The 11372-nt window shown below is 43.2% G+C and overlaps 1 protein-coding gene across 1 annotated transcript in view; it reads right to left on the reverse strand.

The window, feature by feature from the left end:
• Window positions 1-599: 599 nt before the first annotated feature.
• GPC3 (glypican 3) overlaps window positions 600-11372 on the reverse strand; it is a 426680-nt gene continuing 415907 nt past the window's right edge. The window contains exon 8 of the mRNA XM_008572275.1: window positions 600-1115. Within this exon, the coding sequence (XP_008570497.1) occupies window positions 946-1115 (170 nt within the window). The 3' untranslated portion in view covers window positions 600-945. The remainder of the gene's footprint in view (window positions 1116-11372) is intronic.

Below are 11372 nucleotides of genomic sequence, written 5' to 3' on the forward strand. Positions count from 1 at the left end.
AATAAATGAATTTTTAAGAAGCCCACCTGAGGCCAAGAGTGAGAGTTGTTTTCAACAAATCATGAATTTGCTGATGACAACCTTTGCAACCTGACGCAGGGCAACTGTCATGTGGCAGCCCCAGGAGAGAGAAGGGACAGAGAACACGCCTGAGGAAGCAGCAAAGAAACTGGGGGAACGATTTCTTTGTATTATTTGGGCCCGCCTCTCTGTGCTGGGGGAAGGAAGACTATTAATCGTGCAACTATATATGACCCACACAGAGGATTTCCATGTGGGCAAAGCATTTTTAGCAAAGTGAAATTTGTAAAGAGAGACCAGACTGGGGAACTCTTTGAGACAGACACTTTTAGTTTCATAGGCAAGGCCCTCCAACCCAACTTTCCTAAAGGGAGATTGTGGACTGGGTGTTTGTTGGGAGGGAGTGACTTTGTCTGGGGCTTCCAGCCAGGATCCATACCCACCCAAAAGGTAGTCAGAGTTCCAAGGACCCGACTGAGGCATGCTGGGATTATACTGAATAGTATAATCCTAGGTGAGAAGGAGAAAAAACATCACCTGGTCACCCTATGATGGTTTGCAAAAAAAGACCCAATACATTTTTATTTGAGCATTTATTTATTTTTTTCCAAAGAAATCCATGCAAAGAGAAAGAGAGAAAGAGAGAGACATGGTAACCATGTTCTAGCAGCCAAACATAGGAAAATAATTTGGCACAACTTCTTTTATTCTTTGCAAAAGGACAATCTATACTACCACTAAAATGTACCTTCCTCATAAAGATACCATTTGATTTTCGAAAACATAACACATGGTTAGTCTTCTACTTAATGGCTGGAGGGGGTATATAAGATAAAAAAATAGAAAAAAATAAGAAGGTGGTTCCCTTTACAGAGGAAGACCACAGGGTGCTGCAGGGCAGCTGGTGTGCCAGGCACTGGGAAGTCAGTGCATCAGGAAGAAAAAGCACACCACATAGATGGCCACACTAGTGAGCAGCTTCAGGGGGGAATGGGCGTTCCCGAGGTTGTGAGAGGCGTCTATCTCATTGTCCTTCGGATTGGCATGTTGCTTGCTTCCAGGCTCATCATCCACGTCCAGATCATAAGTCAGTTCTGCCAAAAGAAAAGAAGGTTTTGAAATGCAGGATTACCAACCTCATCAGATGTACACTGTTCACAGCTCAAGCTCTGGTCTGGATTGCTGGGAAGCCCTGGCTTCGATTCCTTTCTTTCTTGGGAAGGAAGGCAGCCAGGAGATGGGAGGGGGAAGGGTGTGTGTGTGGGGGGTGCTCAGTGGAAGGAGATGGTCCCCCTTTTGTGCTCCTTCCAGGGATCATAGAAAGGGGGAGTGAGCCGGCTTTGCCCCTCTCCTCTTTGGCTTCACCCACACCCCAGGGTGCATGCTGACCCTTTGCAACATCTTTTCTCAGGCAAGGCTGTGCTTGAAGGTCATTTTCACCAGATCTCACTGGTATCAAAACATAAGGTGCCATGTGGGTGACTACATGTGTGTTATTGGATGTTGGTGGGGGAGGGGTTGTTATGAGCTCCCAGTGTACATTTCCTGGGCCCTGTGCCCTGTACCCTGTACAGATTTCCTTGTCCTGGGAACGTGTGCTTTAATTAGGGTTGAGGATAGAGTAGTTTGCTGTTGAAAGTTGTTTTATTTTTCCCAAATAGTTCTTTTATCTATAAGGTCTTTTTGTTCCCCTGAAAAAGAAACCTCACACAAAAAAGCAAAATTGATCTAAAGCACAGGATTTAAACTGATACCAAGTGAATTAAGACTAAGGAGATGCTAATGGGTAAGGGTCTTTCGTTCTTTGGCTGCCTACCATTTGTGAGAGATGTTCATGGTTCTGAAATCAGGATGTTTGGGTTGAACTAATACAGTCGTCTCCCAGAAGGCAAATCGAAGTAGATGGTCATTTATCAGGAAATTCAAAATGGCTGGCCGTGACCCAGGGCTCAGTTTCTTTCAGGTTTGCATTTCCAGATTTAGAGATCAAATCTACGCCCTTGGCTTTTCTAGACTCTGTTGCCAATGTTTCTATTTCAATATCTTGTGAAGGTAATGTGACATGAGCAACCTCACAAGCCAACTGTCCTGTGGCCAACGGAGCCGGAAAGATCCTTTTGGGTCACTGAGATGCACAGCAACAGACACAGAGGAAATGACTGGGATTCTGCAGAGGGAGGAAGGAAGAGGAAAGAAGAGCTCCTCTTACAGGGAATGAAACACGCAGTAAGACACAGGAAGAAGGTGTGGGGACTCAGCTGGTCCAGGATGCATGCGGAGCAGGGCTCAGGACCAGGCTGCTCTGAGGCTGGCTTTAGTTAGGGCAGGCAGCAAGGTCAAGGTGACCAAAGCCAGGAGGTCTGATTTCACAGACTGCAATACCACTCTCCAAAAGGGTTAGTGCAATTTATAATGCCACCAGCAATGATGAGGGAACCGATTTTATTGTGCCTCAATCAAAAAAAGATATTTTTGTTAATGTAAGATGATATATCGCAAGATTTCTTTAATTTGCATGTATTTGATTACCTGTGGAGATCAACCTTTTCCATTTCAGTTTACTGATTATTTTTTAGTGTATAACAGTGCATATTCTTTGCCTTTTTATCTAATGGGTATTGATATTTTCCCTATTAATTTGAATAATATATATTTTATTGAATTATTTACCTATAATATTCAACACAATTTTTCTTCTATTTTGTTATTAACTATAATTACTTTTCATTGCTATACAAAAAGTGATGTCCTAACTTTTAATATGTACAAATCTAATTACATTTTACTCCTCTAAAAGCTGAGAAAGTTTTTCTTCCTGAGTGCTGATAATAATTCAAATCAAATTTCCAGGGAACCCTTTTACCCAGGCAAAAGCAATTTAGTAGACAATACTCTAGACCCCCCGCCTCCCAAACACAAACAAATAAAATAAAAAGAGAAAAAGAACAAAGAGCAAGGTTAGGTTCTACTTGGAAATCAGACCTCTTTCTCTGAAAGGTGAACTATGCAGGGTGCACAGAGAAGGTCAATGTCAGCTGTCAGTCGGCAAGGCTTAGGTCGCGATCAGATTTCACCAAAGTGGAGAGCACATATGGCTAGAGCTGTTGAAAGCCCAGCCTTGAGTCTCACGGCACCTTCTCAACTTAAATGAAGAGGAGTATTTTTAGGGATGACTTGAATGGGAGCGCTATCAGCATTGCTTCTAGATTCCTTTTCTAAATAATGCCCCTTGCCCAAGATGAAACAACAGCTATTAAGGTTACCACTCAGCTCCTGCGCTATTTATTTTGCTCTTCAAATAATCTACTGACCTTAAACAGTTTTGTTTACTGTAGCAGTCATGGTAAACCATCACAGAGCAGTTTTGTTAAATCCAGTAATTTCTAATCTTCTTTGCCATCAAAGACCTCTCTTGTTAGTTCTATCTCTGGGGCCCTATGTTTTGAAATTATACTGATGACCTCCAATTATTGAGTCCTCATTGTATGCCAGGCACTGTGCTAGACTATTTATATACATTGTCTCATTTAATGCAACCTTTTCCACAATGTTACGAGGTAGGTGTTATGATTCCCATTTCCCTGGCGAGGAAGCTCAAGCTCAGGTTAATTCTTCCCCACATTTACATGGCTGGTAAGTGATAGAGGTGCTATTTGAATTCAGGTCTGACTCTAAACCTCATATGAAGCTATACCGCCTCTTGACAAATTCTATACACCAAATAGACTGCAGTGATTAAGTAGTAATGGATTTCTTCTTGAAAAATGAATAAAAAAAAACCCTCTCAATTAGAAAAATCTATACTGTCAAAGAGAACTTCCCCAAAAGCATGAGAAAAGTCAGTGTTTCCACTTAAAATTGAGCACATATTTGATTAAGTTGCCTTGTTAAACTTCGTGAAGTACTGAAAAGAGCTCTGGGTTGGGGGAATTATCATATCAGTTCTATTTTACTGAAGAAATCAACAATGATGGTCAAGGCCATTAGACATCCCAGGCATAAAGCTGGGCCAAGACTTCTACCTACAAAAGGCCCCAAGAATATTCAGAATGATCCCTTCCTGTGCTCCCTAAGCTGTAGCTACAGGTTTCCTGAGGCTCTCCATTTAGCAGCAGCAAAAGTTTATCACCCAAACCCACAGTCAGGCTCCTGTGGTTTATACTGACAGGACTCCCAGCAAAGCCACACTCTGGGCCCACGCCACCATCATGAAGATTAGAGACGAAGGAGACAGCTTAGTACAATAAGGAAGCATTCGGGGAGACAGAGGAAATAGGATTTTGGTCAAAGATAAATATGGACATTCCTGTACAGAGGAAATATAATCCAACTTAATTCAACAAACAACGCTAGCCTGTGATGTCCCAAGCACTGAGCTAGAAGGTTGGAGAAAGACGTTAGTGTCTGCCTTCAGGAATCCCACATTCTTGCAAAGGAAACAGACCAACAGGCAAGCCAGTTTGCTACTTAGGAGAAAGGGCTCAGATAAAGGCACAAGCAAAACACCGTGGGGGTAGAAGGGAGAGAATTTGGAATTTCCAAAATAGAAGGGTCTAGGAAGACTTTTTGCAACAATTGGGATATAATCTACACCACGAAGAATGGGGACACCTGATGGGGCTGAGCGAAATGGATATTCCAGCCTAAGGGTTCAGCTTGAGCAAAGACTGAACAATGTAGGTAGGAGGACATGTTCAAAAGGAGCAAGCAACCTTCGCGGTGGGAGGGGCCGTGGAGTCTGCACTGTTGTGGGGTGTGTGTGCGTCGTGTATGTGTGTGTATGTGTATGGGCCGGTGGCGAGTGGTGGGTAATGAAAGGTAAGGCAGGAAGGACAAGACCCAAATCACGGTGGATTAAGAATGCTAAAACTCTTCTGTGGGCAATAGGGAGCCACTGAAGGCTTTTTAAGTAAGGAAACCACAGAATCTTATTCGTGATCTTTAGAAAGATCATTGTTAACAGTGTGCAGAACAGCCCTAAGTAGGAGAGACTTGTCAGACATCTTGTCTTGGAAAAAAACAAGACGTCTGTGGGAACAGTATCTGGGGGATCAGCCAGTAGCAAACAAAAATTTAAAAAAACCAAACTACAAAGAAACTAAATCTATACCAAACCAAAAGCTTCTCAGTTTGCTACAAACCAGATGTATTATGGGAATCATCACAAACCATTCTCTTTTAAATCGTTCATATTTTTGTGTTTATCAGTGATTTTCCAGAACGTATTTTTGTATTAGGTGCATATTGTAAAATGCATATTGTAAAGTACACAAAGTCGGGCCGGCCCTGTGGCGCACCGCTACAGTGACCCGCTTGGGAGCATGGCAGCGCTCCCGCCGAGGGTTCGGATCCCACATACAGACCGGTTCCCGCTCACTGGCTGAGTGAGGTGCGGGAGCAACACCGAGGGTTGTGATCCCGTTGCCGGTCCCCGGTCCGGTACGGGTGCGACACTGAGGATTGCGATCCGTTGCCGGACACGAAAAAAGACAAAAAGGAAAAAAAAAAAAAAAAAAGTACACAAAGTCGTTTCTAACTTGAAGTTGATCATCAGTGAGAACCTTCTGGGCCAGCAAGGAGATTTTCATGCTAAATCCAAAGATCTGTTTCTATTTGTAATCAGTTTAACTAAGCCCAGAGGGTAGACCCAACCTGTACTAATTACACACTCAGCCCTGGCTCTCATTTGGCCTTCATGTCCTTTGTGTTGCAGATTAGATAATCCATTTAAAATAACAGTCAGTCATTCAGGTTTGTGTTGTTTCTGTTGAAAAGTTTTCCTGTGTTGAGCAAAGCACTAAGTGGGGAGCCTTCCATCCTTAGTTCTTTGGAGTTTCCTAGAGGAGCCCCTAAGGAGGCTGCACCGTCCTGGGAGTCTGGAGCCCTGGGCTCTCCTCTGGGCCTCAGTTGCCCCATCTGGTAAATCAGGGTGTTGAACTGGATGATCTCTGAGTTTCCTTCTAGTTTTCTTCCTCTCTGATTCCAAGGCTGTTGGGGCCCAGTGAGAGGTAGAGTCTGCTGCAGGATGTAATCATTCCTCTAACTACAGCAGCCAAGGTGGCTGCCCCCAGCACGGTCTCCATAAGCAGGTAGGGTCCATCAGTAGCTTCTCTTGGGATGTTTCTCTGGTCATGTTCATCAGCTACCAAATTCTGAGTTCTCTTTCTTCTTGAGCTGTTCTAATCTTGGATGGGAGACCTTGGCAATAAATAAATCTGCGCTGAACAGTTTTTGTTGTTAGAACTGTGGCATAATAACTTCCACGGAAGCCAGTACACACACAGCTTTCGGGGGCAAGTAGCTGGACCTGGGGTGCATCAAGCAGGTGAGAAGGCTCTGTTGGCCAGTGAGACAAGCCTTTGGGCCCTTACAGAGCCACTGAGTCTTGAGCACATAATAGGAAGCAAATGTGCATCCTTTGAGGCCATGGCATGAAAGAGGGCAATGCACTGCAACAGGGCTTCACCCACACCAACAAGAAGGCTTCACAGGGCAGCCTGAAAGAAGAGCTGCTATCAGCATGCCAGGGGAGAGAATGCTGCTGTTGAGCCAAGCATGGGGGTTCTTCCCTGCCAAGCTTGCACCAGCAGATGGCTTCAATCCAGCCCTAATATGGCAACAGAGCAACACTGCTGTCCCTGTGCTTTACATTTACTGGGTACAGTTGGCCCTCAAGACATGACTATGTGAAACCTCAGGACATTGCCTGGCACATCCCAGAGGCTGAAATTGGGGGAAATTCCACAGAAATCACATTCATTGCAATACTGCTCACTCTGTTGCCTGTTCCCAAAGAAACCCTTGGGCTCTGCCATTCATTTCAGAGTCCCAAACAGATCTTGGTTTCCTTGTCTTCTCCTCGACACAACCCTTCTTCCTGCTACAGAAGCACCCTCTATTTTTGAACTTTCAGGTGTGAAATGACTACCTGGACATGAAAACAGTAGAAAGTGACTTTGCAAATGAACGTTGCATCTCTGGGAGTCTACATTTTCTTCTTCATATATCAGATGAGGAGGAACGGGCACACTTGAGGCCTCTAGTTTTTAATTGGTCTAATGGGACTCCTTTTAGAATGGGCACATTTCACAATGTGGCTTTTTCACAAATTAGTGAGCTGTCAGTTTTGCCCACTAAATAACCATAAAATCTGGGAATAATCTAATGGCCTCTCCTGGAAGAAGTTTGGGGCAATCAGATGGACACTTCATTTCTTATGGGTAATTCCAGCCTGGTGACATCCTCAATTACAAAAATGGGATGTTGAAAGAATACAATGGATTTTTCCCATTAGGTGAGGTGTGGCCTCTATTTCTGTATCTGGTCTATGTATATCTTCAGGTTACACTGCACTGGGTTGTGGGTACATGAAGCCATGGCATGCTTCTTTCTAGGGATTTAGGAGGAAAGCAAACTATTTTACACTAAAACATGCAAGGCTGCATGATGGAGTAGAAATGCACTATTTGCAAACACGTTGAAGACTTCATGGAACATTTCTTGTTTAGCAGGACCTTCAGATTATGTCCCAGGTTCTCTGATGAATGTGGGACTTAGGTGGAAAGGTCTTAAAAGCACTATTAGGTGACTTGGGCCAGCTGGGCTTTGTAAATTACCACACTGGACATTGACTCACAAATTCCTGATTAATGACTTAATGTAGTCTTCTTTCCTATGACAACTTTGTTGTCAGAAGGGGAACACCACAGTAATTGCCCCTAACTAGGGCTCGGACTGCTTAGTTTGCTAACACAAAATAGTTTCCAGGGGTTCCAGCCACTAACTATGCTTCACTATTGTGTTTAGCCATTAAGAAATGAACAACAAAAAAATCAGTCCTTTGAAAAAGGAATCATTTCAGTGTAGAGTCTTACTATGATATTGGCACCACTATACTTATTTAGGTGCATCGTGAGTCAAATCAGATTTCCAGAAACAGAACAACTCCATCCCAGAAACCCTGAGATTATGAGTGGGTAGTGTGGGTGCTGGCCTTCCTCTACTAACCCTAGCATTATCGTCACCTTCCACAAGAGTGTCGCCACTGTTACTCCCATGCTACAGAGCCTCTTGCCCGGAGGCTGCCTAAAAGCTCCACAGAAATCACTGCAAAAGGCTTTACTTCCCACAGGTGAGGTTACCTCATTCCCATGGGAAGTGACAGGCCTGTGACTCAGTGGAAATAGAGGAGCTGGGGACAGAGACACTACTCAGCTAGGGCCAGGGGGAAGGTGAAGAGAACTGGCCTAGAGAAGGCAAGGGAGATGCTCTCCTTGTTTAAGAGCATTGTAAAGAGGGATGGGTCTATGCTGGCAAATGTTATGGAGGGGTCAAGAGAAGTAAGGGCTAATCAGAAGCTCCTCAATATGTCAATTAGAAGGTTACGGGAAAGACGTTTCAGTAGGGTGGCTGGGTCAAAAGCCAGATAGTACTGAGTTGAGGAGAGGTGGGAGCTGGTGCGGATTCACTGAGAAGTTTGAGAGAGAAATGAGGCATTGTCACCCCGACTGTACCTGAGGTACGTGGCGGTGCTATTAGTGCTACAATACCTAACCAGTCTGTGCAACAGGTTTCATTAGAAGGTGCCTCCTGAGTCCAACTCAAAATGGCCTTTGGAGGTGCTATATTTTTGTTATCTTTGATGTATCGGCAACCCATACTAGACACTCAAGGAGATACATTCATACCATGGTTCACTGCATTGTTATTCATAATAGCCAAAAGGTGGACACAACCCAAGTGTCCATCAACAGATGAATGAGTACACAAAATGTGGCACATCCATTCAACAGACTATTATTCAGCCAAAAAAAGGAATGAAGTACTGGTACATGCTACCATGTGGATGAACCTCAAAAACATTATGCTAAGTGAAAGAAGCCAGTCACAAAATACCATGTCATATATATATATATATATATAAATTCCATTTAGGGCTGGGGATAGCAGGGAGGGAGAGTTATTGCTTAATGATTACAGAGTTTTTTATTTGGGGTAATAAAAAAAAGTTTTGGAAAGAGTGGTGATACACAACATAATTTTTTAAAATTAATTTATTTTTAGTTGGAGCATAGTTGATTGTACATATCTGTGGGGTACACCATTGAATATCAATACCTGTGTGCAATATGTGATGTTCAAATCAGGAGATGCACAACATAATTAATCGTGAATGTAATTAATGCCACTAACTGTATGCTTAAAAATGGATAAAATGGCAAATTTTATGTTATATATATTTTATGATAGTGTTTAGAAAAACCTATACAGTACTAGAAACCAAGAGATAATGGCATCTAGGCACACAGATTCCCCAGTCTATAAGAGGTGTGCACTGCTGCTCTAGTATCTTACCTTGTAGACAGGGGTGTGTGTGAATGTACCTGATACCACAGCATCCACCCAAAGTGGTACTTTTTCAGTGTTTTAAAAGTCAAGTCATGGGCTGAGCCCGTGGCGCACTCGGGAGAGTGTGGCGCTGGGAGCACAGCAGCGCTCCCGCCTGCGGGTTCGGATCCTATATAGGGATGACCGATGCACTCACAGTGCTCACTGGCTGAGCACGGTGCGGCCGGTCTCAAAAAGGACAAAATAAATAAATAAATAAAATAAAAATAAAAATAAAAGTCAAGTCATCCAAAAGAACTCAAATGAATGGGTATTTAAGCTCTACCCTGGAATTGCAGGTATGGCTCCTCAATTGGGAATGGGGAAGAGGGCAGTTTTCATCAAGGATTTTAATCTGTGAGGCTAGATATTTTAAGAGAAATTTTCATATAACCTCAGGAAACTTACGTTTGGTTTAGTAACTCACACAAATAAAGCTCAGCTGAAACTGTGTTTAAACATATAATAAATGAAAGAATACACTCTCTCCTCATAACTGTTTTTTAGAAAATATTGTTTAATGGTTTATACTCATGGAGCTCTGTTTATAATATAAATTTTAGGCATGACACAGCTACAGAGTCATGCTTCATTGGGCTTTGAGGATATAGAAGGAAAACTCAAAATGTCACATATTGTAGCCAAATCTAATTGCTGGTGAGGAGTTTGGGGAATGAGGGAGTGGCCCTATAGTCCCTCAGAGCCCAAGTATGTGAGGGCTCTATCAAGTACATATATCAGGGCTTTAGATACACTTGGATGGGAAAACCCCAAATCTGGTAACCTTCCATTTTTAACCAGCTATGGTGGATCTTACAGAAAACATACCTGAGAGCTAAAATGCTTACAATGTCCTGCCAATACCCAATAGCAAAAAAAAATTTTACTCGTCTAATAGCCAAGGGGTCAAAATGGCTTAAGTCCCTGAAAACACTCAGATTGGGTGTGGGAATATCTCAGGGCCAGAAATCAACAGGCAACAGGTGTCCTCATAAATGAAAGAGGAAAAGTCTCCTTAAGTTGTTCCATCTGAATATATTACTTAAATACTCTCCAATTGTGAAAGTCCTCCCTCATGATCAGTGGGATTTAGGGAATTGAGACTATTTTCCCCTTCATTTACTTGGAAGGACACACTGTCATCCTGGCTCTATCCTCCTACCTTCCCACCTTCAGATCTGGACAGTCAGTGAGTGCCCATTCTCACGTCACACAGGCACCATCTCCTCTCTCCTTGGATGCTGGCCATTTCTCCTCTTGCTTTCAGCTCCCCCCACTCCCACCCCCACCAGTCCTCAATGCCTCAGCCACAGAGGAGACCTGTTCCTTTCCAATGGCCCATTACTGTCCAGAGAAGAGAAATGGTCTATTCTGAGACAGCTAGAACAAGACAACGCTCTTCCTAAAACACACAGTGAAGCACATTTCTCTCTTCCTCAAAATCTTTTGATGGCTCCTTACTGCATTTGAGATAGAGTCCTAATTCCTTAGCTTCTCCATCTCATCTTTTCTTGCTTTCCAGTTTCAACTGCCCATATATTTCTCTAAGCACCATATACTGTAGTCATACCATGCATTCACCATTTGTTGAAAATGCCAAGTACTTTGAAGTTCCCACGTCTTTTTTTTTTCTTTTGGCAGCTGGCCGGTATAGGGATCTGAACCCTTGACCTTACTGTCATAAGGCCACGCTCTAAACAACGGAGCTTGCTGGCCAGCTCCCATGTCTTTCTTAATGCTGTTCCCTCATCCTGGGGTGGTCTCTCTCTCTCTTTTTCTCTCTCTATCTCTTTCTCTCTCTCTTTTCTATCCACGATTGTATCTTTTAAGCCTCAATTTACATGATACCTCTTCCAGGAAGCCTTCCCGTCTCATGTCAGACCAAATTAATCACTTTTCTTTTCTTTTTTTTGTCTTTTTTCGTGACCGGCAACGGATCGCAACCCTCAGTGTCGCGCCCGTAC

Source organism: Galeopterus variegatus, unplaced genomic scaffold (assembly GCF_000696425.1).
Source record: "Galeopterus variegatus unplaced genomic scaffold, G_variegatus-3.0.2 Scaffold772, whole genome shotgun sequence".
Classification (NCBI taxonomy): Eukaryota; Metazoa; Chordata; class Mammalia; order Dermoptera; family Cynocephalidae; genus Galeopterus; species Galeopterus variegatus.